At 57.7% G+C, this 24557-nt stretch overlaps 4 protein-coding genes across 4 annotated transcripts; 2 read left to right on the top strand and 2 right to left on the bottom strand.

Moving 5' to 3' along the window:
- Positions 1-5567: 5567 nt before the first annotated feature.
- Positions 5568-7119, bottom strand: LOC144370967 (interferon lambda-3-like). Its single transcript, XM_078032892.1, has 6 exons — positions 7110-7119; positions 6839-7020; positions 6478-6555; positions 6094-6249; positions 5916-5999; positions 5568-5840 (listed from the first exon to the last, which is right to left on the bottom strand). Exons 1-6 carry the CDS (start codon positions 7117-7119, stop codon positions 5742-5744), a joined length of 609 nt encoding a protein of 202 aa, XP_077889018.1. The 3' UTR covers positions 5568-5741.
- Positions 7120-9646: 2527 nt separating this feature from the next.
- On the bottom strand, positions 9647-15401 carry LOC101975720 (interferon lambda-4). Its single transcript, XM_078032893.1, has 6 exons — positions 15350-15401; positions 10755-10933; positions 10284-10355; positions 10068-10211; positions 9881-9955; positions 9647-9745 (listed from the first exon to the last, which is right to left on the bottom strand). The coding sequence occupies exons 1-6, from the start codon at positions 15399-15401 to the stop codon at positions 9647-9649; spliced, it is 621 nt and encodes a 206-aa protein (XP_077889019.1).
- A 3321-nt stretch (positions 15402-18722) lies between these two features.
- LOC144370968 (interferon lambda-4-like) lies at positions 18723-20579 on the top strand. Its single transcript, XM_078032894.1, has 6 exons — positions 18723-18828; positions 19072-19250; positions 19658-19729; positions 19802-19945; positions 20157-20231; positions 20365-20579. Exons 1-6 carry the CDS (start codon positions 18723-18725, stop codon positions 20461-20463), a joined length of 675 nt encoding a protein of 224 aa, XP_077889020.1. The 3' UTR covers positions 20464-20579.
- Positions 20580-22949: 2370 nt separating this feature from the next.
- On the top strand, positions 22950-24439 carry LOC101976000 (interferon lambda-3). The gene is made up of 6 exons (XM_078032895.1): positions 22950-22959; positions 23049-23230; positions 23514-23591; positions 23820-23963; positions 24058-24153; positions 24229-24439. The coding sequence occupies exons 1-6, from the start codon at positions 22950-22952 to the stop codon at positions 24325-24327; spliced, it is 609 nt and encodes a 202-aa protein (XP_077889021.1). The 3' UTR covers positions 24328-24439.
- Positions 24440-24557: the final 118 nt, after the last annotated feature.

A 24557-nucleotide genomic window follows, 5' to 3' on the forward strand; every position in this document is an offset into this window, starting at 1 on the left:
TCCCCTACAGGGTCACAGGGAACCGGCTGCCCAGGCTCCAGGTGTGACTTCCGGCCTCCAGACCTGGGAGACAGTGGAGGCTGTCCCTCTGAGCCCCTGGGCTGCCCTGTTCCTGAAGCCTGTTTTGGTCAGCGTTTTCCCTGCAGTGACTGAAGGGACCAGCCAGCACGACCCTAGAGCAGGACACCTTCACCTGAGGGCTCACCAGTCCCAGGTCTCAATCCGGGGACAGCCAGCTGGCTCCTCAGGCTCCAGGGGAGGCTGGACATCAGGCAGAGGGTGTGGCGGAGGGAAGCAGCTCACAGGACGCCCAGGACGCTACTCCCCTCCCCAGACACCAAGTGCATCCCCAGCCCCGTCCCCAGTGCCCTGCTGCCTCCAGCCACCCCCGGCCTCCAGTGACCTCAGTTAATCCCCTCAGGGGTTAATTCCCTGATGAGGCCAAGGCGTGGCCCAGCCATTTCTCCCCCAGACCTTCCTGCAGGGTCTCACAGGTGACCTTGGGGGGACACCACATCTGAACACTCCAAAGACCTAGGACACTAAAACACGCTGTCCCTGGCATCAATGTGGGGGGGGACACACCCAGGGCCACTCTGCAGCTCTCCCGAGGTCCCAGCTCACTGCAGCCTGACCTTGGTCGTGGTGCTGTGTTGTCACCATGGAACCCGGCAAGGGCCCCAGATTGCGTCCTTCTTCACCGATGGCCACTTGTCACCTATTACCTGCCCTGCCCCGCCAAGGGGCCACAGGCCACTGCCCTGAACAGAATCCTGGGACACAGGATCTGGGTGACTATGGAAGCTGGGGACCCAGCGTGCCACACTGAGCCTCCTGTGAGCATGGGGACACCTGGGGAAGGGGTTACAGGGGTCCTGACCAGGCGGGCCAGAGGTCTGTTCATGGGGGATAAAAGTAAAAACCTTGGTCGCCCCCCTCCTGGCCATGACTGGAAACACAGTCCTAGTGTCCAGAGGTAACGGCAGACACCAGGGCCATCCTCAAAGGTGGGAGGCTCAGGAATTTAGGTGCACCTCGAACCCCCGTTTAATTCACCCCTTGTCCCCATCAAAACCCTGATGGACCTTGCCAGATGACAGGGGCCTCTGCAGTCTCCCCCAGGAGAGGTCATCCTGCAGCTGCTGGGCTGGACATGAAATCCTGGCTACAAGGAGGACACGGTCCTAGGATTTGATTATGTGGCCACTGAGCTGGTGACTGCAGTCCCCGTCCCCCCTGGAATGGAGGCCGAGAGTTCCCACTGACGGAGGATGTCCAGAGCCCAGGGGAGCCTGGCCGGGCCTGCAGCCTGCTGCCTGCTGTCATCCGCATCAGCTGAGTGGGGCCACGCCGCCCTCCCCCAGCCCATCCCTGGGTCAGAGAAGAAGGGAAGACGTGACAAGGACATCGGAAGAACGACCTCCCGGGCAGTAGATGACCCCAGGAAGGCCCAGCTCTGGTCTCATGGGTGAGGTTTTTAGGAATCCGGGGTCCGGGCTACGTCAGACCCCCTCCAAATAAAGCCAGTGCCTCCCACCTCCTGTCACTCAGGAAGAGCCCCAGGGTTGCTAGGCGCGTCGTCAAAGTGACGTGTTGCTCCAGCACGATTCCCAGGCATTAACATGGGGCGACGTCGGTGCTGGACAGGAAGCCCAGGACCAGGGCGGCTGATGGCCCAACAGACCCTCCGGTCAGAGGTGTGTGTGGAGAGAAAGTCCCCTGCCCAGATTTTCGGGCCTCCACGGGCGAGTCCCAGCGCAGCCCCAGGGATCTGGAGAAGGTCAAGGCCTGTACAGAAAAGGACAGAGGGTCCCAAAGCAGCATCCAGCCAGTGATCGGGTGACAGAGGAGAGGAACCACAGGCCACAACACACAGAGTGACTCACCCAATCAGATCAGGGACACCACACAGCAATCGATTCCAAAATGGAGCTGATGGGTGCAGGATCCGGCCCAGGCAGGACCAGGGGACAGTGAGGCTTCTGGAACAGGGGTCCTGCTTCCCTGGCGGGCACAATGTCAAACCAGCACCTGTTCTGCTCACCCCCGGGGCCCCACGGCAGGGACCTTCAGGACCAATGGTGGAGAATGGAAGGCCAGTGCATGGTCCACGGGTGGACTGGCTCCGAGGAGGCTGAGGAGGAAGGACAGGAGTTCACAGCTGAATCCAGGGACCGGACACACCGGAGGGAGGCAAGATTCCCAAGGGCACAGGTCCAGGTGGCAAAGGAAACAGTCCACATGAGAAAAGAGAAGTAGCCCCAGGTGACTAGATCTGGACACAGGAGCAGGGTGACACCCTGGCTCTTGGTCAGCAGCCTGAGAGCTGAAGCTGAGGGGATGGTGGTGAGGACTTCTGGGATCAAGGCATATGGATGGGCTGACCAGAGCGTTGGAGCTCTCTGTTGCTATAACAAAATGCCTTAGGTTGAGTGCTTTATAAACCCCAAAGGATCCTTTCACTCATAGTTTTAGAGACGGAAAGCCCAAGATGGAGCTGCTCCATCCATTTGGCCTTGGGGGAGGGCCCTGCCATGTATCACAACATGGGGACGACGTGGAAAGGAACTCAGCAGTACTCAGAAGGGGGTGCACAGGTAGAGGGCCCTCCCCTCATACCAACCAGATCTCTCAAAAGCAAACTCACTCTGCAAAGCCAGAATCAATCCCTGCGGAGGGCAGAGGCCCACCATCCTAACTCCCCCACCAGGCCCATCTCCTAAAGGCCCCACCACCGCCCGCCATTGACACACTGGGGACAAGCATCCAGCACCTTCATCTTTGGGGATCCACTCAATGCACAGCAGAGAGGAGCTCAAGGTGTGACGGTCCTTGTCTTTTCACGTCCCGGTCCCCAGAGAATCTAGCACCCAGTGGCACTCATCAGCCAGGAGGCATCGTGGCTGGGCCAGTCGCTGGCTTCCCAGCCTGTCATCAGCCAGGGCTCAGAACAGAGGGCACAAGACTGAGCGGCTGTGGGGACAGGTGAGGGCCACTGTGGACCAGGACTCCAGCCCCCGGGCACCAGGCTGTCGCAGATCCGCTGCTGAGTGCAGCCTGCGGGCAGAGTGTCCAGGAGACCAGCCTGCACACAGGAGCCTCTGCCCTGGAAGGGCAGGGTGCACCTGGCCTGGCATAAGCCAGCCACGGCTGTGCCCTCCCTGACCTCGGGCCTTGGCCAGGAAGTGCCCCGAGGGGTCACGGAAACCTGATGCGCGACAGATGTGCAGAACCTCAGCAGGGCTGAGCGCCACACTCGGTGCCAAGGAAGCCGAGCGGCAGCGGGGGCTGGGCCTCCTGCTCCTCCCAGGCCCCTGGGCGGAAGCTCCTGGCCCCTCAGAGCCATCAGGCCACCTCTTAGAGGTGCAGCTTGGGTGACAGGTGGCAGTGAGACTCTGTGAGGCAGACAGCTCCTTGGTGTGGATCTGGGCTGGGCCTCCCCCAAGGCTTCCTGTGTGGACAGTGAACCCCACTGTGAACCCCACTGTGAGGTGTGGATGGCAGAAATGTGTCCCACCTACCATGGTGCTGTGAGGCGGGGCTGTGAGGCGTCCCCCAAACGCTCACGTCCTGAGACGAGGCAAGAAGGTCCAGGGGAAGTGCTGGGGTCGTGGGAATCTGAGCATCCTCAGTGAGGTGACCCCTGAGGGCATTCACTGGGGGTAACCGGAGGCAGGGCCGTGGCTGGAGGGGGGGGCATGGGGTGGAGGCCTGGGGTCTGTCCTTGCATCTGGAGAGTGGAGTCTCTGCTTCCTGGTCACCACGTGAGCCGCTTCCCCCAGCACCCTCTCTGCCACCATGTCCTGACGCACCTGAGCCCCGGGGTGAGCCTGCTCTCCATGGACCAAGAGCCCCGAAGCCCCGAGCCCTCAAACAAGCCCTTCCTCCTCCACAGTTGTGCGGGTTGGGTCTCTTAGTCACGGTGGAGTCTAGAGGTGGCCCCGGGAAGGGACTGGGAGGAGATGCGGACCCAAGATGGGAACCTGGTGATGGAACCTCACGGATTGGAAGAGGGACAGACGGCAGAGACCCCAGGTGCAGGAGCAGCTCCCGGCCATGTGCCGACTCAGGGCTGGGCCACCAGGAAGGCCGTCGGCAGAAGGAACCCTGGCACTTGGGAGCAGCGACTGGACTTACTGTTCCTACAAAGGTGGCCTGGCCTCGGGTGTTTCATTATAGTAGCCAACACCAAGGAGTGCCCCGAGGGGCGCCACGGCTCTCACAGGGTCCCTCAGCCTCTCATTAGGGTCCCTAGGATGTAGACGATGAGCCTGGGAATCAAAGGGTGAAGACCAGAGGGGCGCTGCTCAGCACAGTCCCCCTGAGCACCTTAGGAATCCCCCAGAGGAGGCTCAGCGGCTGCAGAGGCCGCCTCCCAGAGGAGGAGGATTTCCACCTAGAACCCGCCGAGTGTGCCCCTGGACCCGAAGGTCAGCTGGTGGCCCGTCGCGGTACTCTTCTGCCAAGTGCCCAGCGAGGGAAGAGAGCAGCCAACATCTGTCAAGAACACCTGTCCCTGGTCACCAGGTGGAGTGGGGCGGTCGCACCAGAGCAGGGAAGGATATGTCCAGTGCCCGGTCATCGGCTGGGGACACATTGGTCGTGCGACTGACCACGTTCAGTGAAAAAGTGGGGAAGATCATGGAGACCAGCGCGAGACCATTCACACACAAGGGTCGGGGTCGCCCAATCACAAGCCACCTGACCCGTGGAGGAAGGGAACAAGAATGTGCTGAGCAGGGGACCGTCCCACCATCCCCCCACACTCACATCAAGCACCCTCAGCTGCAGCCGGACACTGTTCGTTGATTGCTGTTGATTTTTGTCTGAGCTGAGGGTCCAAGCCTGGGCCTCCCACATTCCAGGCCAGCGCTCTCCCACTGAGCCCAGCCCCAGGCCTCCCCTCCATCCTCAGGAGCCAGAAGCACCAGGGCACACACACAGTGACACACAGTGACACACAGTGACACACAATGACACACAGCGACACACAGTCACCAAGTGTTGGGACAGGCTGCCCGAGGGCTCCCAGGAAGCCAACCCGCCCAGCCCTGGAACTTCTGACAAAGGGACATGAGGGGTACTTAAGGCTTGGGACTTTAACTAGGGACACTGTCTTGGTTGGTGACGGCGTCCCAACCAGGCACAGGGGCCCTTAAGACCAGAGGATCTTCTTCAGCCACAGGCTGAAGAGGACGGGCAGGAAGGTGCAGAGATCCCAAGCCTCAGAGACGGGCAGCGCTGTGCTCCCTGAGGGGCAGCATCCCTGGGCCAGGACCAGGACCAGGCTGCCATCCCGCTGCAGGGCCAGCAGAGGCCTCCGTCCTGAGCACCAGGGAGCAGCTTGTGGCCCTGCCCGAGACCTGGGAGGGCTCCCTGCAGGGTCCAGTCAGCCCAGGGACACTCTGACTTCGGCCCAGGAAACCAGGACCCCACAGTCCAAGCCCCCGGCTCCCGCTGCAGACCCCAGACAGGTGGCGAGGGGCTGTGGGGAGCTGCAGGTGGGGAGACAGAGATGGCCACCAACAGGAAACACAGGGACACGGGCCTCGCAGGAGAGCCTGGGCCTCGCCGTTTATTTGCACAATGTTTACAAAAGTAGAAAAATAAACACATTTTCACTGGTTCTGAGAGTCACACAAATAAATAAGGCCACGTGGAGGGCTGGGGACAATAAATTAAGGAGTGTCGTCGCTGCACAGATGAGACCTGGGATCCTCGAAGGCGCAGCAGGGTGTGGGTCAGACGCACAGGTGTCCACTGGCCACACACTTCAGGTCGCGCACCAGGAGGCGGAGGAGGTTGAAGGTGACGGAGGCCTGGAGGCAGGCGGGGGACTCCTGTGGGGACAGGGGCTCAGTGGCTGCCGTGGCCAGGCCCAGCTGCTCCACCTCTGTCCTCTGCCACCCACTCACCTTCTCGGGGTCCTGCTGCAGCCTCTGCAGCCAGTGGGACAGGCGGTGGCGGTGGCGACCCTGGGGCCTGGGGCCTGCCGTGGGCTGAGCCGGGGCCTGTGGGCAGAGGAGGGCGTGTGAAGTGGGCCTGGGCACAGGGGACAGGCGGTGTCACAGCCATGGCCCAGCCGCCCAGGACCCCAGGACGCACACAGGCCTGCAGCTGGGACTGGATGTGACCCAGCGTGTGAAGGGGCTGGTCCAGGACGTCCCCCAGGGTCGAGTTGGCCATGGTCCCCAGGACCCGCAGCGTCAGGGCCAGCTCTGCCTGCAAGGCCACAGGGCGCTCCCACACCTGAGGGCACAGAGACAGTGAGAGGTCTCCCTGAGAGAGAGCTGGGAGGGGACAGGGAGGGAGGGAGGGAGAGGGAGGAGGAGGGGCAGGAGGGGCACAGCAGTGCAGGCAGCAGGACTGGGGAGGGACAGTGGGCAGGGAGGGAGAGGGACCGTGAGAAGGACAGGGTCCCCTGGGAGGCGCCCAGTGGGCCCAGGAGGCCAGGCTGGCCTGGCTCTGCCAGCTCACCTGCAGCTGCCGCAGGTCCCAGGGCCTGGGGAAGAGCGGGGAGGGGCAGTCATGGTCCTTGGGCAAGAGCGACTCCTCCTGGGGAGCAAGGGCACAGGTTAGCCCACACTGGAGGGCGAAGGCTGGACCACAGCAGGGGCCTGGAGGGGCCAACAGTAGGAAGAGGGCAGGGTCCCTCAGGGAAGGGCAGGCTCCCTCCAAGAGAGACCTCAGGGCGCCCAGAGCAGCCAGAGCGGGAGGGAGCCCAGGGAGGACAGGGCAGAGGCCAGTCCTGCAGGGAGGCTGAGGGCCACCCATAGAGCTGCACAGGGAGGCCCAGGGAGGAGGCCAGGGCACAGGCAGGAGGGACAGGGACACTCACAAAGGCGTCTCTGGCCTTCCTGAAGGCCTGTAGCTCCTGAGGGGCCAGAGACTTGAACTGGGCCATGTCACAGTCCCTGGCATCTGGGTGGGCGCTGAGGGCACTGGGCACAGGAACTGCCCGTGTCCTCGTCAGCACCGCAGCCATCAGCGTTAGGAGGAGCGAGCAGCCTCCAACTGCGCCTGGACCACGAGAGGACAGGGTCAGGGGCTGGGGATGTGAGGACAGAGGGGGACTGGGGACGGTGACCGGGCCATGCTGTGGGGCTCACCCAGCTTCATCCTCGGGTCTGGTGGCCGTCAGCGATGGGAACACAGGGTGCACCTGCGGCTGTGTCCAGGCTCTCTCCCGAGGTCCTTGGGTCTGGGTGCTGCAGTGTCCCCAGCTTCTGTCCCCGTGGTGCAGGGTGGACTGTCCCTGCAGCTCCATGGGGCAGCTTTTATCCCTGCTCAGGGCAGCCCCAGCTGATGTAGGAAAAGCGAAAATGCACCCAGGCCTGCGCTGGCCACCAGGGGAGCCCGGGCTGGGGAAGCCCGGGGCGGGGCCTCGCACAGGTGAGCAGCTGAAGCGAAAGGGAAAGGGACAGGACTCAGCCTGGCCACCGCAGGAGACTCCCAGGAACCCTCAGCCCTGGGGCGGCCCCGGGTCACAGGAAGGGGTTCCGGTGCCTGCTGGGAGGGACCCAGGACTGGGGTGCACAGAGAGATGGGGACCAGCCTGGGGCAGGGTGTCCCCTGCAGGGACGAGATGGCAGGGCACCCCAGGGAGTGGCTGCCCTGAGGACTGCAATTCCCAGAGGGGGGGCCCAGGGCGGAGGCTGTGGGTGGGAGGGTCAGGAAGGGAAGGTCCAGAGTGAGGAGGCCACAGCACCCCCCCTCCCCCCACCCCTTCCCCCCTGTGCCCAGAGCAGGCCAGGGACAGAGCCTGGAAAGAACTCGAAACTGTGCTTCCTGGGCACTGCACCTGTCGGGGGCAATTGGCAACTGGGCAGCTGCCCTGTGCTGTGTCAAGTAACAGAAAACAAAACTGGAGAGGCAGGGGCACAGCAGGGCGGGTGCAGCAGGCAGGTCCTGAGGAGAGGCTCTGAGCACAGAGCCAGGGGAATGAGGGACGGAGCCCACACAGGGAAGGAGAGCCACCCCTTCTGCTGAGCCCTGTCATGTCCAGCTCTGCTCCAGGTGCTTCATCTCACCTGGCACTGGACATGTACTCTCCCAACCAGGGAGCACTGTGGCTTGCCTCCTTTTGCAGTAAGTAGCAAACTGTAGAATCTCAGAGAGGTTAAGAGACCTGCCTTAGGACACACAGCAAGGAAGCAGTGAGGTCAAGACTGAGTGTTTCCTCTGACATTTGGAGGTCAATCTCAGTCTCCATTGTGCTGGGGTCTCCTGGACCTAGAGCTCATGACTGTGAGAAAAGACAGTCCTCTGTGACACTTGCCTCCATCCCAAAACCTATGTCCCTCATTCACACTTCCAGGAAATGGATACACAGTCCAACTCTCTGAGCTCTGATTCATACAACTGCTTCCAAATCAGAGCAGGACGTGCCCAAGGCACCTCCCAGTTCAGTTCCCAGTACAGGAGCCTTAATCCTGCCCCAGGAGACACTGTACCCACTCAAATCTGCACATTGTCACAGACTGCAAATCCCTCAGCACCATAGTGTTTTTGTCTGTGTGAGTGTGAGTGTGTTAGTGTGAGTGTGAGTGTGTTAGTGTGAGTGTGCGTGTGTTAGTGTGAGTGTGCGTGTGTGGTGTGGGGAGGGGACCCAGGGCCCTGCCCGTGCTGGTCACTGCTCTGCCACTCTTCACATGCCCTGTCCTTTGCTGGACAGTCCGCCCAGGCAGTGCCCTGCAGTCGCTCTGGAGCTCGAGGACTCTCGGCTTCCATCCTGGCTCCAACCTCAGGAGCCGTGTGGCCTTGGGGAGGAGGCTGAGGTGGCCGCCAGGGGGGCTAGTCCCCTGGTTTGGACCAAGCGCACTAACCTGAGGATTTCTGTGCCTATGCGCAGGCTCCTTGGATGGAGGTCATTTGGGAAGCCCCGAGGATGTCAGCAAGGACCTCCCCAACGCCACTCCAGGTGTGCGGCTCCTCTGCAGGAGAAGCAGCCGCCCTCACTGTGCAGAGGAGACTGAGCCCCCAGAACTCCCTTTCCTGGAGTCACTCTCACTGAATGGCAGGGGCAGAAGTGACACTCTTGTCCCCTGATTCCCTGGATGGGCCCTTCTTGCTGTGGAGTTTAGGTTCAAATGAAAACAGAAAGGAAAAGATGGGAAGGCCACACTGTTCAATAAGTGTAATAAATTAACATCAGCAGTCAGAAGAGCAAATCTGGGATTTCACCAGTACAAGAGCACGTATGTAACAGAATCCAGGGACGGTCGGTCATCCAGGACCCTGTGCCCTTCACTCCCTAAGTCCCTTAGGGAACGGGCTGTTTGGATGCTGATGGGATCCTCATGGATTCACAGAGTCTCAAGGTGGCCATCCAGAGTGCCAATCAAGGGACATGATTCCTGAAGAAGGTTGAGATTCCTGGCAACCCCAGCGTCAGGGTCACGAGGGTCTGAGCAAGGCTCAAGGCTGTTTTGTTGCATTGGCCCTGGAGGCGCTCCCAGCACCACAGGGACCTGAGTCCTCTCTCTGGGAAGAGTGAGGCTCTTCTTGCACCTGTACAGGTGGAGCCAGGTGCAGCCAGTGTTCCAAGACTGTCTGGAGCCTCATCGTCCACTGTCCAGGAGACACACATGGTCCAGGGTCCAGCCGCCAATGGCATGGAGTTGGGATGCCCGCGAAGACCAGCAGGTCAGACACAGGGTCCCGAGTGCGCCACCAGCCTGAGGTCCCGCGTGAGCAGGCGCAGCAGGTTGAAGATGACAGAAGCTTCATGGCAGCCAGGCGAGTCCTGGAACCCGGCAGGAGTCAGGACTGTCCTTCCCCAGCACCTCTGGACAGGGCCCTGTCGCCCCCAGGCTCCTCCTTATCCTTCCACCCGCTGCTGTCCCCTGGGTGGGAGCCCTGCGCCGCCCACTGCACTCACAGCTCTGCGCGGTTTGTGATGCCTCCGCGGTGGCCTGGGGGACTTCCTCCTGGAGCCCTGCGGGATCAGCTGGAGCTGCAGGGGCGACGCGGGTCAGTGGGGCAGCCGCTGGCCCCAGAGTCCCTCCTAACCAGACCCAGACCCAGACCCAGAGTTCGTGGGCGCCACGCGGACGAGAATCACTCACGCAGGTCTCCAGGTCGCGTCCCGCGGCCGCCAGCAGCTGCAGGGTCTGGTCGGTGCCAGGGAGCTTCTCTGGGTGTCGCAGGCCACTCAGCACCGCCTGGGCGTCCGCGATGCTGCGGGCCACGTGGCGCAGCGCAGCACAGGACTGTGGAGACCCGAGGGCAGTTAGAGTCGCCGCGCCAGCGCCCCGCGCCCCCTCCCAGGCACCTGGCCTCACCGAGGGCCGCGGATGGTCTCTCCGGGCGCGGAAGGAGCAGTTGCGTGGCCTCCAGCTCAGGGTCTCTTCCTCCTGCGGGACAAGCGTCAGGTGAGGCTGGCACCTAATCGTGGAGCCCGCGATGATGTGGTGACACGGCGCGGGTCTGGCCAGGTGGCTCCCGGTGGTCCCCTGGCGCAGCAGCTCTGCGACGCGGAGGCGGGGCTGAGATGTGCCCCGCGCTGCCTAGGCCCCGCCCAGCGCTGCCACTGGGACCCCTGGCGCTCAGCACGATGTGCCCCTCCGCTGGCGCCCAGCCTGGGGGGTGCCAGAGCTCGGGCTCTGGGGAGCGTCCTGCTCAGAATCCTGCAGCACAGTCCCAGAGGCGCGGTTCAGCGCTGGTCGCAGGGGCGCTAGGGTCACGGATGGGCGCGCGCTGGCCTCTGGTGGGCTCAGGGCTGGGCGCAGGGGTGGAGGGCGGTCCCCACTCACGTAGCTGTCCCTCAGCGCCTTGACCGCCGCCAGCGCCCTCGGGTCCAGAAAGCGGTAGTGCGACAGCAGGCAGCGCCTGGGCACTGTCCCCCTGGAGTCCGACGCCACACCCAGTGTCCACAGGACCCACAGCCACAAGGCCACCCAAAAAGCTCCGCTCCTGGGCCTCATCTCTGCTCCTGCAGGAGGAGAGGACGTCAGGGAGACCCAAGGATGAGCCTTCCAGGGCAGCCCCCTGCCTGCGGTTGCAGTGAGGGGTCTCGTCCTCAGAGAGTGTGACTGATCCCATGCAGGGACAGACCTCGTGGACCTCCAAGGTCTCCACCGCTGCGCTCTTTCCCTTGACTCCTCACCTGTGTCTCCCTTCCCTGCCTCGGGCTGCTGCAGGACCCACCGTCCACCGTCTTTTGTGGGGAGCTGAGCGCCGACCACCTTCCACACTGCTCCCTGCTCTGGCCATGGGGCGGCTTTTATGAGGAAGAGCTCTGAGCCGGGCTTCCCCGACCTGGGGATCCTTTCTGAACGTCAGCGCTGGCTCCAGTCCCCAGGATCCCAGCCAGGGTTACTCAATAAATGGTCCTGAGCCAGAGGTGGCTCCTGGTCTGTCCCCGGCCACCAAGTTCAGTCTCTGCTCTCCCTCTGTCCTTTCTCTTTGTTCTTATCTTTCTTCCACCTTCATAACCGACCCTGAGCAAGCAACCACCTGCGCCAGGCTGTGCGTTAAGCTTTCTTGCATCCAGATCATCTCGGGGTTTGAAGGACACACTATGTGGCTTCAAGGCTTGTCCTCTACTGCCATGGCCGCCTTGAAGCTTCTCAGGGTCTACTTTGCTGTCTAACTTCATTTCACCAGTCTCTTCTCTCGGTTCCTTCCTTCCTTCCTTCCTTCCTCCCTCCCTCCCTCCCTCCCTCCCTCTCTCTCTCCTTTTTGGGATCCATTCCTCTTCTTATTCCTTTTCCAACCAACGTTCAGCTCAGCATCTCTGGGTCTGTCTGGGTCAATCTGTGGGTTTTAGTTTTGAATAAAGTTGTTTTCCATCTTTGGTGAAGGTGCCCAGTCATGTTCACAGAATAAAGCTTGCGAACAGAAAATCACAAAAGAAAAAATAAAGACCTCACCTATGATGTCCCCACCCTTCACCCCACCTCTGCAACAGTTTTCCAGATAAAAACTTTCCAAAATGTTAGTTGTGTGTACCATTTCTGATTATTGAGGTGACACTTTCTTACAGACATTAATATAAACACACCACTTGGACAGTGGAGGAAGCCTTGAGTCCTCCTTCCTGGAGGTAGACCTATTTTTAACAATTTGTAGCTGTTTCTCCTGTTCTTTGCCTTTCTGTGAGCAATTTCACTCCAACTGGAACCAGGCTTTCCTCCATTTGGTAGCTGCTGTTCAGGTGTCTTGGAGATCTCTGTTAGCATCTTCTTTAATTACAGTGTATCAGTTAAGGCCCAGCAGGAAACAGCTGGCCCAGTCAATTTAGGATAATTTGAGGCGAGGTTGACACCAGGAGCATTTACAAAAGGTCTGTGTCCTGAAGGGGAGTGACAAGGGACAGTGCAAGTTCCTAGGGCCAGCAGGGGCCTGGGCGGGCACCCCTTGCCCTAAAGGAAGGAGCAAGAGGAGGATCTGGTTGCTGGCCCTGGGAAGGAGGGTCCCACAGGTGGGTCTGGGAACAGATCAGCTTGGGTCGAGCCACAGGGAGGAAGTGGGAGGTACAAACGCCCTGCCCTCCTGTCCCTCTCCCTGGCTTTACTGCTAAGGTCTCTTAGGGGCCAAAGGCCAGCCTCCTCCATCCAGAGCAGGAGGAAGGAGCAGGGAGGGTGGCCGTGGAGAGACCAGCCTGTCCCAGCTTCCGCCCCAACAGGATCATTGACTAACCAGCCTCCTACTGGTTGGCATTGACGAATCCCCCCTTGTTGATTAAAGCCTTGGTTTTCAGTGGGGCTGGGAGAAGGGACCCTGTTTCCCTCCCATTATCTTAACAGTGTCTTTCTCAGAGCCATGATTCCCAATTTTTAGTTTGAGCTTTAGTTTTAGTTGTTTTGATGATGCCTTTCGTATTGTATCCAAAAAGCCATCAACAAGCCCAAGGTCACCTAGATGTTCCCCATGTTGTCTTCTAGGGAGGTTCTGGTTTTTCGTTGTACATTTAGGTCTATGCTACATGTTGAGTCCATTTTGGTGAAAGGTGTGGGGTCTGTGTCTAGATTTATTTATTATTATTTTTGCATGTGATGTTCAAATGTTTCACACCATTTGTTGAAAATAATAAAAACCTATCATTCCTCCATCTTGTTGGTTTTTTTTTCTCCTTTCTCACAACTCGGTGGACCACATTTGTGTGGTTCTGTTCCTGGGCTCCACTGATCTATCCACCTGTCTTTTGGCCAACACCCCCCTGTGCTGACCGTGATCGCTTTGAAAGAAGTCTTCAGGTTGGATCATGCCAATCCCCCCACTTTGCTTGTCTGCCTTACTATTGTGTTGCTCTTCTGGGTCTTTTGAATCTCCTTACAAACTGTTGAGTTATTAGTATCCTCAAATGACATGCTTTGATTTTTTTTTTCAGTGCTGGGGATAAGCCCAGGGCTTTGAGCACCCGGGCAAGCCGGGGTTCGGGTTGGATGGCACTGACTGTGTAAAAAGAAGTTGGGAAGAACTGACTCCTCACAATATTGAGTCTCCCTATCCATGAACATGGAAGATCTCTCAATTTTTAGATATATGTAATTTCTTTCATTAGGGCTTTGTAGTTTTGCTAACACAGATCTTATACCTGTTGTGTTAGATTTGTCCGTAAGTATTTCATTTTGGGGGTGCTAACGTAAATGATGTTTTTTGTGGGGACTGGATATAAACCTTGTATGTGCTAAGTATGGGGTTTACCATTGATTATATCCTCAGTCCTATAAACAGTGCTTTTAATTGCAAATTCAGATTGTGCATTGTAATTACACAAGAAAGCGATTGACATGTATGTATTAATCTTGTATCCTACAGCCTTGCAACAATGACATATTAGTTTATAATTGTGGGTTTTGGGGGTTTCTTTTTTCCTGCCAGGGATTGAACTCAGGGGCACTGGACCACTAAGCCACATCCCCACCCAATTTTGTATTTTATTTAGAGACAGGGTGTCACTGAGTTGCTTAGGGCCTTGCCATTGATGAGGCCGGCTTTGAACTCAAGATCCTCCTGCCTCAGCCTCTTGAGCCGCTGGGATTACAGGTGTGTGTCACCGTGCCTGGATCTATAATTGTAGTTTTAAATGCATCATATTGAACACACAGGACTATGAAGGAGGCTAATTATACTGAAACAAAATTACCAAACCAGAAAAATAATTTTGTGATACAGTAATATAAGTGTCTCTTCATCGATGTGTTAAGAAGCAAGATACAGCAACTCGTCTAATAACTACTATACATTGGAGGTGGTAAAAACTATAAATGTTATTTCAAAGGTGTGTGATACTGCTGTAATGTGCTGTAAAAATATGTGTCTTCTTTCAATGACTTTAATTGTCGATATTAACAGATTCTAATACTATTGTTGTTTCTTTCTTCTGTTTTCTTTTTTCTTTGATTCTGGTGCTGGGCTGGAGAAAGCTAGGCAAGTGCTTGTCCTGTCCCATCATCCCCGACGTAGAATACCCATAAATTGTGAGCAGTGAAACTTTAAAATAATTGTTATATTTTTGAGGTCTATTATTTTGAGAAAGGTAATAGACGAATGTTTAGAACATTTGACATCATATATCTGTTTTCTATATTTATATATAGATGAACATATACACCAAGGGTATATAAGCTCTAGATGATGATTTGTAACCTATTTTATGCAGCTTCATCAATTTCATTGAAATATTCTCAGAAACAAAAATGTGGAACTTAATGGGTTAAAAACCACAACGAGATCCCATTCCATACAACAGCTAAAAGAATCTGCGGTAAGACTCAGTGCTGGTGAGGATGAAGAGAAACTGGATCCCTCTCGCATTGCTAGTGAGACTGTGAAATGGCACCCACTCTGGAAAGCAAAACTGACATGTGGGCTGGGGCTGGGGCTCAGGGGTGGAGCACGCGCCTCGCACAGAGGAGGCACTGGGTTCCATCCTCAGTACCACATGCAAATAAATAAACAAAATCAAGATATGGTGTCCATTTATAACTAAAAGAATTTTTTAAAAAAAGAAAACCATGCAACTACCACGTGATTCAATAATTGCATTACTGAGAATTTATCTCAGAAAAATGAAGACAAACCCTATACATATGTGTTTATAGCAGCTTCATTTACAATGGCCCCAAACCGGAAAATAACCATGTCCTTCTGTAGATGAGTGGTTATCCGTTATGGTTTGCTTATGAGTTGTCCCCCAAAAGTTCCTGTGTTCATGGAGGTGAGATGATCAGATGATAACTGTAGCCTACGCAGTGGATTAAGCCATTTGATGGATTAATAAGTGGAAAAGACTGAGTGGTGGTTGTAGGCAGGTGAAGCATGGCTGGACACGGAGGGTCACTACTATGGCGTGCCCTTGGGGAATTATACCTGGTCCCCTGTCTCCTCCTCTCTCTCGTACTGTTTCCTGGCAGCTTGAGCAGGGCAGGCTCCCCACCAGGCCTTTCCGCCATGATGTTCTACCTCATCCTGGGCCCAGGACGTGGAGATGGTGGTTATGAACTGAATCTCTGAAACCATGAACCCCTATAAGCTTGTCTTTCTCTCAGTTGTTCTTCTCGGGTCTTTTGGTCACAGTGACAGGAAAAAAAAACCTGATTAACACAAACACTACTCAGTAATGAAAATGAATGAACTCTTGATGTTTACAGCTGTCTGGGTAAACTTCTGCAGAATCGTGTGCGGGTTTCTTTCACTCACACCAGACGGTTACATACTGGATGTTTCCATTGACTTTACGTACTTCTTAAAAAATACCCTTATTTTATTTATTTATTTATTTATATGCAGTGCAGAGAATTGAACCCAGTACCTCACACATGCAGATACCACCCCAACTCTATTTTACATCCTGTTTTGGGAGGAGTTACTAGGGATGGAACTCAGGGGCCCTTGACCACGGAGCCACATCCCCAGCCCTGCTTTTTTGTATTTTATTTAGAGACAGGGTCTCGGTGAGCTGCTTAGGGCCTCGCCGTGGCTGAGGCTGGCTTTGAACTCTGCTGAGCCCTCCTAGCCCCAGGCTGGCCTCCCTCTGGCCCGCAGACTCAGTCACTGGGAGGCGCTGTCAGGAGACTGCGGGGAGTGCAGACAGCAGGGCCAGATTGTTTCAGATTCTCCCAGCAAGGCCACAGCTAGAGCTGTGTCCCTGTACCTAAAGCCACCCTCTCCGCCTTGTCAGTAACAGTCCCCCTGTGGCTCCGCCCTGGGGTACGTCACCAGCCCTTGTCAGTTCCCTTAACCCTGCTGATGTTCCCCGGTTAACCTTTTGAGTAGCCCTCCGTTTCCTGTAGATTTTATTTTTCCCCGACAGGTTTAAAATTTGTGTCAGCATAATGAAAAATTCACAGGCTGCGGTCAGGAACGATGTAAAGAGCTGAGGGTGTTGGAGCACAAGCCTGTAATACCAGTGACTTGGGAGGCTGAGGCGGGAGGATGGCAAAATGGAGGCCAGCTGCAACAATTTGATGAGACCTGTCTCAAAAGAAAATTTAAAAATTGAAAAGGCTGGGGGTCTAGCTCAGTGTTAAAGAACCCCTGGGTTCAATCCCTCCTACAACAGTAAATTAAAAATAAATAAATAGAGGAATAGGAAAGGAACCATACCCAGAAACCCTCATCCCATGCGGATCCCTGAGCAGGACTTTTTGTAACCACGCCCACCGGCCTCCCTCCCTCTTCCTCCTCCAAGGGCACCAGGCCTCAAATTTCCTGGTCTCTATGAGCTGGAATTGGTGCAGCCGTTCACCCTCTGAAGGACGCCTCGGCTTCCCAGATCCACTCTCACAAATAAGGCTTTTAGAAGCATTTAAATAGCAAACAACTCTGCTATGGAATGGCTGCGTTTTGATTTCCCTGGAACAAATGTCCTCAGAGTTTCATGGTTTGTTTTATAACTGACAGTCACACAGTGGCACCAGATCCCCTTCACACCAACCGTGTTGGTGACCCAGTTTCTAGATCATTTTTATGTTAGACTCACAAGTACATGCTCCAGAGCTTCTCTTCTTTGGTTGTTGCTTAAATTCCTAAAGTTTTGTTTTGTTTTGTTTAAGAGTATAGGTCTCTGGGGCTGGGGATGTGGCTCGAGCAGTGGTGCGCTCACCTGGCATGTGTGCGGCCCGGGTTCGATCCTCAGCACCACATACCAACAAAGATGTTGTGTCCACCGAGAACTAAAAAATAAATATTAAAAATTCTCTCTCTCTCTCTCTCTCCCTCTCTCTCCCCTCTCTCATTCTCTCTTTAAAAAAAAAAAAAAAGAGTATAGGTCTCAAGCAGGGGCTCTTGTACAAGAAGGCTTTCCATTAGGATGGTGTTAGACATGATTTTTATTGCCCACAACTTGAGCTTAATATCCTGCGTTGTAGTGCTCAGATCTGCATCACTGATTGTCCATAAATTCTGAATTTTTGTTTTGGTTTTTGGTACTGTGGATGGAACCCAGAGGGGCGTTACCACTGAGCTACATGCCCATTCCTTTTTCTTTGTACTTTAATCCAAGGTCTCTCTAAGTTGGTTAGGGCCTCCCTAAGTTGCTGAGGCTAGCCTCAAATTTGCAATCCTTCTGCCTCGGCCTCTTGATCTGATGGTATTATTGGCATGTAGCACCACACCTGGCAATTGTCAATAGTTTTCATCTGAAATTTATAGTCCATTCTTCCAGCCATTCCAAGTTTACTTCTAGTACTTCAATCTTTGGAGGCATATGATTTTATTTCAGTTCTATGCTGCATATCAGTTTGGACACTTTAATGGCAAATAAATAGTCAAACTCCAAACTAATGCTGGCTTTTGCCACGAAGAACTTAAAGGTGTACAAAATCGAGAAGTAAGGCTTCAGGTGAGGTTTGACCCAGCAACTGAAGATATCACAAACCTTACATTTTGTTTATTTTTAAAAACCTTTCAGTCTCCCTTTGTACTGCTGAGAAGGCAGTCTGTGCCTGTCATTCCAATCTGGTAGGAACAACACAGCATCTTTCCCCCAAGATGTCCAGGACTGAGATTCATTGTGATGGGAATTGCTTAGGTTAGATGACCACCACAAAGCAATCACACCAATCTCTGAAGTCTGGATGATTTGCTAGAAAATACCTAAACCATTCTAATAGGGACAGTAGACAGTGACCATCTCCAACCATAACCCAGACAACTGCCATCAAATCCCCACTCCACATCCACTAACCCATGAGACTGGGCAGGATTCATAATCTCTCTGGGCCTCAGTGTCCTCTTTTGTACAGTGGCGGCCAGGAGAATCTACCCAACCACGATGGGGGAGAAAACCCAGTGGACACAGGAGGAGACGGGAGGATGGGGCCTTGCCCGGGGGAGATGCCCGCCTGCCTTGGCAATGTCATTCTAAGCGACACTTAAGAACAGTCCGTGGTTCTAGATCTCCAGAAGAATCTCACACTACTTCTATAATTAGTAAAGAAATGGATATGACTTAATATCAGAACGGGAAAGTGTGTGTGCAGCAGAGGCAAAGAAAAGGCAGGGAAAGGAAGGAAGAAGAAGAGACGCCCAAGTAACCCCAAGGCCCAGGACGGGGGCAGGAGCACTGCAGGGTGAGCTCCCAGGCGGCTACCTGGACAGGTGGGCAGGGAGCCGAGCTGTGGGCTTCCAGCGGTGCAAAAAGACAAACCTGTGTTTGGAAAGGACCCAGGCCACCTGCCCTGGAGCAAGAGATGAGACAAGACTGGCACCAGACCATTGTAGGGTAAAGTCCTCTGAGCCAGGCAGGGATCCCACGCGGCCTGGGGCCAGCGATGACGTTGCGAAAAGGGTACCTGGGACGGGGAAGCCTGGCGGGGAAGGGCTTCTCATCCACTCCCATAAAAGTCACCATGGATGGCCCTGAGGCCACTGCGGAAGGTGGACACCACTCTGCACACCACACAGGAGACAGAGAGGGGCACCTCCAGGCATCGAGTGCGCATGGGAGGTGAAGAGCGAGGGGCCAGAGGCTGAGAGGACAGAGGGCCTCAGGGTCCAGGCGGTCTGTCCTGTGCATGCCTACAGCGCATGCTCTCTGAGGACCCCTCCACTCAACCACAGGCAGGGGGCTGCCCTGGAAGGCTCATCCTTGGGTCTCCCTGACGTCCTCGCCTCCTGCAGGAGCAGAGATGAGGCCCAGGAGCGGAGCTTTTTGGGTGGCCTTGTGGCTGTGGGTCCTGTGGACACTGGGTGTGGCGTCGGACTCCAGGGGGACAGTGCCCAGGCGCTGCCTGCTGTCGCACTACCGCTTTCTGGACCGGAGGTCGCTGGCGGCGGTCAAGGCGCTGAGGGACAGCTACGTGAGTGGGGACCGCCCTCCACCCCTGCGCCCAGCCCTGAGCCCACCAGAGGCCAGCGCGCGCCCATCCCTGTCCCTAGCGCCCCTGCGACCATCGCTGAGCCGCGCCTCTGGGACTGTGCTGCAGGATTCTGAGCAGGACGCTCCCCAGAGCCCGAGCTCCAGCACCACCCAGGCTGGGCGCCACCGGAGGGGCGCATCGTGCTGAGCGCCAGGGGTCCCAGTGGCCTCGCCAGGCGGGGCGGCGGGGGACGGGGAGCACGGGGCACGTCTCAGCCCCGCCCCCGCGTCACAGAGCTGCTGCGCCAGGGGACCACCGGGAGCCACCTGGCCAGACCCGCGCTGTGTCCCCACATCCTTGCGGGCTCCGCGATTAGGTGCCAGCCTCACCTGACGCTTGTCCCGCAGGAGGAAGAGACCCTGAGCTGGAGGCCACGCAACTGCTCCTTCCGCCCCCGGAGAGACCATCCGCGGCCCTCGGTGAGGCCAGGTGCCTGGGAGGGGGCGCGGGGCGCTGGCCCAGCGACTCTAACTGCCCTCGGGTCTCCACAGTCCTGTGCTGCGCTGCGCCACGTGGCCCGCAGCATCGCGGACGCCCAGGCGGTGCTGAGTGGCCTGCGACACCCGGAGATGCTCCCTGGCACCGACCAGACCCTGCAGCTGCTGGCGGCCGCGGGACGCGACCTGGAGACCTGCGTGAGTGACAGCGCAGACCTCGGCCTGCTCATGCCACGGAGCCCCAACCAGTTTGCAGAGCTGTTCTGCTCAGGGGGACACCAGTTCCGATTCTCATCCTCCTGGCGCCCACCAAATCAGGGCTGGGTCTGCAGCAGGGAGGGCCACTGGCTGGTTAGGAGGGACGCTGAGGCGGGGGGCTGCCTCACTGACGCGCGCGTCGCCCCTGCAGCTCCAGCTGATCCCGCAGGGTTCCAGGAGGAAGTCCCCCAGGCCACCGCGGAGGCATCACAAACCGCGCAGAGCTGTGAGTGCAGTGGGAGGCGCAGGGCTCCCACGGAGGGGACAGCAGCGGGTGGAAGGATAAGGAGGAGCCTGGGGGACAGGGCCCTGTCCAGAGGTCCTGGGGAAGGATAGTCCTGACTCCTGCCGGGTTCCAGGACTCGCCTGGCTGCCATGAAGCCTCTGTCATCTTCAACCTGCTGTGCCTGCTCACGCGGGACCTCAGGCTGGTGGCGCACTCGGGACCCTGTGTCTGACCTGCTGGGCTTCGCGGGCATCCCGAACCCGGAGCCACTGGCGGCTGAGCCCTAGACCTGGCGGGTCTCGATGCCAATGGACTCTAAGACTCCAGCCACTGGGGGCACCAGGACCCACTGGCACCTGCTCTTCCCTGAGAGAGGTTGTGGGTCCCCAGGATGCGGGGCTTTATGTGACCTGGAGGTATTCCAGTGGCTTGTGGCACTGAAGAGCCTTGAACTTGGGCACGACCCTCGCAGCCTTCAACACTGAGGTTGCCAGGAACCTGAACCCACTTCAGGAATCATGTCCCTTCATTGTGACCCTGGAAGCCGCCTTGAGAGTCTGAATCTCTGAGTCTCTGACCCACATCCAAAGGCCCCCATTCCCAAAGGGACTTGGGAGTGAAGGGCACCTGGTCCTGGATTAGCGTCTTCCCTGGACTCTGTTACGTGTGTGTCCTTGTACCGTGAAGTCCCTGTTGGCGCCCTGACCCTGCTGTTAATTTATTACAGTCACACACAGTGTGGCCTCCATCTTTGCTGCTCTGTGTGTTCATTTGGACTCGCCCTCGACAGCAGGAAGGACTGATGCCCAGAATCAGGGGACAAGAGTGTCACTTCTGCCCCTGCCATTCAGACAGAGTGACTCCAGGAAAGGGAGTTCTGGGGGCTCAGTCTCCTCTGCACAGTGAGGGCGGCTGCTTCTCCTGCAGAGGAGCCGCACACCTGGAGTGGCGTTGGGGAGGTCCTTGCTGACATCCTCGGGGCTTCCCAAATGACCTCCATCCAAGGAGCCTGCGCATAGGCACAGAAATCCTCGCGTTAGTGCTCTTGGTCTAAACCAGGGGACTAGCCCCCCTGGCGACCACCTCAGCCTCCTCCCCAAGGCCACACGGCTCCTGAGGTTGGAGCCAGGATGGAAGCCGAGAGTCCTCGAGCTCCAGAGCGACTGCAGGGCACTGCCTGGGCGGACTGTCCAGCAAAGGACAGGGCATGTGGAAGAGTGGCAGAGCAGTGACCAGCACGGGCAGGGCCCTGGTTCCCCTCCCCACACCACACACGCACACTCACACTAACACACTCACATTCACACTAACACACTCACACTCACACTCCCACAGACAAAAACACTGTGGTGCCGAGGGATTTGCAATCTGAGACAATGTGCAGATTTGAGTGGGTACAGTGTCTCCTCGGGCAGGATTAAGGCTCCTGTACTGGAAACTGAACTGGGAGGTGCCTTGGGCACGTCCTGCTCTGATTTGGAAGCAGTTGTATGAATCAGAGCTCAGAGAGTTGGACTGTGTATCCGTTTCCTGGAAGTGTGAATGAGGGACATAGGTTTTGGGATGGAGGCAAGTGTCAAAGAGGACTGTCTTTTCTCACAGTCATGAGCTCTAGGTCCAGGAGACCTCAGCACAACGAAGACTGGGATTGGCCTCCAAGAGTCAGAGGAAACACTCAGTCTTGACCTTATTGCTTCCTTGCTGTGTGTCCTAAGGCAGGTTTCTTAACCTCTCTGAGATTCTGCAATTTACTACTTACTGCAAAAGGAGGCAAGCCACAGTGCTCCCTGGTTGGGAGAGTACATGTCCAGTGCCAGGTGAGATGAAGCACCTGGAGCAGAGCTGGACATAACAGGGCTCAGCAGAAGGGGTGGCTCTCCTTCCCTGTGTGGGCTCCGTCCCTCATTCCCCTGGCTCTGTGCTCAGAGCCTCTCCTCAGGACCTGCCTGCTGCACCCGCCCTGCTGTGCCCCTGCCTCTCCAGTTTTGTTTTCTGTTACTTGACACAGCACAGGGCACCTGACCAGTTGCCAATTGCCCCCGACATGTGCAGTGCCCAGGAAGCACACTTTCGAGTTCTTTCCAGGCTCTGTCCCTGGCCTGCTCTGGGCACAGGGGGTGAGGGGTGGGGTCTGTGGCCTCCTCACTCTGGACCTTCCCTTCCTGACCCTCCCGCCCGTAGCCTCCGCCCTGGGCCTCCCCCTCTGGGAATTGCAGTCCTCAGGGCAGCCACTCCCTGGGGTGCCCTGCCATTTCTTCCCTGCAGGGGACACCCTGCCCAACGCTGGTCCCCATCTCTCTGTGCTCCCCAGTCCTGGGTCCCTCCCAGCAGGCAAGAGAACCCCTTCCTGTGACCCAGGGCTGCCCCAGGGCTGAGGGTTCCTGGGAGTCTCCTGCGGTGGCCAGGCTGAGTCCTGTCCCTTTCCCTTTCGCTTCAGCTGCTCACCTGTGCGAGGCCCCGCCCCGGGCTTCCCCAGCCCGGGCTCCACTGGTGGCCAGCGCAGGCCTGGGTGCATTTTCGCTTTTCCTACATCAGCTGGGGCTGCCCTGAGCAGGGATAAAAGCTGCCCCATGGAGCTGCAGGGACAGTCCACCCTGCACCACGGGGACAGAAGCTGGGGACACAGCAGCACCCAGACCCAAGGACCTCGGGAGAGAGCCTGGACACAGCCGCAGGTGCACCCTGTGTTCCCATCGCTGACGGCCACCAGACCCGAGGATGAAGCTGGGTGAGCCCCACAGCATGGCCCGGTCATCGTCCCCAGTCCCCCCTCTGTCCTCGCATCCCCAGCCCTGACCCTGTCCTCTCGTGGTCCAGGCACAGCTGGAGGCTGCTCGCTCCTCCTGACGCTGATGGCTGCGGTGCTGACGAGGACACGGGCAGTTCCTGTGCCCAGTGCCCTCAGCGCCCACCCAGATGCCAGGGACTGTGACATGGCCCAGTTCAAGACTCTGGCCCCTCAGGAGCTACAGGCCTTCAGGAAGGCCAGAGACGCCTTTGTGAGTGTCCCTGTCCCTCCTGCCTGTGCCCCGGCCTCCTCCCTGGGCCTCCCTGTGCAGCTCTGTGGGTGGCCCTCAGCCTCCCTGCAGGACTGGCCTCTGCCCTGTCCTCCCTGGGCTCCCTCCTGCTCTGGCTGCTCTGGGCGCCCTGAGGTCTCTCTTGGAGGGAGCCTGCCCTTCCCTGAGGGACCCTGCCCTCTTCCTACTGTTGGCCCCTCCAGGCCCCTGCTGTGGTCCAGCCTTCGCCCTCCAGTGTGGGCTAACCTGTGCCCTTGCTCCCCAGGAGGAGTCGCTCTTGCCCAAGGACCATGACTGCCCCTCCCCGCTCTTCCCCAGGCCCTGGGACCTGGGGCAGCTGCAGGTGAGCTGGCAGAGCCAGGCCAGCCTGGCCTCCTGGGCCCACTGGGCGCCTCCCAGGGGACCCTGTCCTTCTCACGGTCCCTCTCCCTCCCTGCCCACTGTCCCTCCCCAGTCCTGCTGCCTGCACTGCTGTGCCCCTCCTGCCCCTCCTCCTCCCTCTCCCTCCCTCCCTCCCTGTCCCCTCCCAGCTCTCTCTCAGGGAGACCTCTCACTGTCTCTGTGCCCTCAGGTGTGGGAGCGCCCTGTGGCCTTGCAGGCAGAGCTGGCCCTGACACTGCGGGTCCTGGGGACCATGGCCAACTCGACCCTGGGGGACGTCCTGGACCAGCCCCTTCACACGCTGGGCCACATCCAGTCCCAGCTGCAGGCCTGTGTGCGTCCTGGGGTCCTGGGCGGCTGGGCCATGGCTGTGACACCGCCTGTCCCCTGTGCCCAGGGCCACTTCACACACCCTCCTCTGCCCACAGGCCCCGGCTCAGCCCACAGCAGGCCCCAGGCCCCAGGGTCGCCACTGCCACCGCCTGTCCCACTGGCTGCAGAGGCTGCAGCAGGCCCCCGAGAAGGTGAGTGGGTGGCAGAGAACAGAGGTGGAGCAGCTGGGCCTGGCCACGGCAGCCACTGAGCCCCTGTCCCCACAGGAGTCCCCCGCCTGCCTCCAGGCCTCCGTCACCTTCAACCTCCTCCGCCTCCTGGTGCGCGACCTGAAGTGTGTGGCCAGTGGACACCTGTGCGTCTGACCCTCACCCTGCTGCGCCTTCGAGGATCCCAGGTCTCATCTGTGCAGCGACGACACTCCTTAATTTATTGTCCCCAGCCCTCCACGTGGCCTTATTTATTTGTGTGACTCTCAGAACCAGTGAAAATGTGTTTATTTTTCTACTTTTGTAAACATTGTGCAAATAAACGGTGAGGCCCAGGCTCTCCTGCGAGGCCCGTGTCCGTGTGTGTGTCCTGTGGGTGGCCATCT

Source organism: Ictidomys tridecemlineatus, chromosome 15 (genome assembly GCF_052094955.1).
Source record: "Ictidomys tridecemlineatus isolate mIctTri1 chromosome 15, mIctTri1.hap1, whole genome shotgun sequence".
NCBI classification, from domain to species: domain Eukaryota; kingdom Metazoa; phylum Chordata; class Mammalia; order Rodentia; family Sciuridae; genus Ictidomys; species Ictidomys tridecemlineatus.

Bases quoted from the DNA above. Each gene is read 5' to 3' on its own strand.
- LOC144370967 (XM_078032892.1), bottom strand. The intron at 6,250-6,477 runs GTGAGCTGGCAG...CTGTGCCCTCAG, and splicing joins GGGACCTGCGGCAGCTGCAG to GTGTGGGAGCGCCCTGTGGC. The intron at 6,000-6,093 runs GTCCTGGGCGGC...GCCCCGGCTCAG, and splicing joins AGGCCTGTGTGCGTCCTGGG to CCCACGGCAGGCCCCAGGCC.
- LOC101975720 (XM_078032893.1), bottom strand. From the start codon at position 15,401: ATGGCGGAAAGGCCTGGTGGGGAGCCTGCCCTGCTCAAGCTGCCAGGA. The intron at 10,356-10,754 runs GTGAGTGGGGAC...CTTGTCCCGCAG, and splicing joins AGGCGCTGAGGGACAGCTAC to GAGGAAGAGACCCTGAGCTG. The intron at 9,746-9,880 runs GTGAGTGCAGTG...GCCGGGTTCCAG, and splicing joins ATCACAAACCGCGCAGAGCT to GACTCGCCTGGCTGCCATGA.
- LOC144370968 (XM_078032894.1), top strand. From the start codon at position 18,723: ATGACGTTGCGAAAAGGGTACCTGGGACGGGGAAGCCTGGCGGGGAAG. The intron at 18,829-19,071 runs GTGGACACCACT...CGCCTCCTGCAG, and splicing joins CCCTGAGGCCACTGCGGAAG to GAGCAGAGATGAGGCCCAGG. The intron at 20,232-20,364 runs GTGAGTGCAGTG...GCCGGGTTCCAG, and splicing joins ATCACAAACCGCGCAGAGCT to GACTCGCCTGGCTGCCATGA.
- LOC101976000 (XM_078032895.1), top strand. The intron at 23,592-23,819 runs GTGAGCTGGCAG...CTGTGCCCTCAG, and splicing joins GGGACCTGGGGCAGCTGCAG to GTGTGGGAGCGCCCTGTGGC. The intron at 23,964-24,057 runs GTGCGTCCTGGG...CTCTGCCCACAG, and splicing joins AGTCCCAGCTGCAGGCCTGT to GCCCCGGCTCAGCCCACAGC.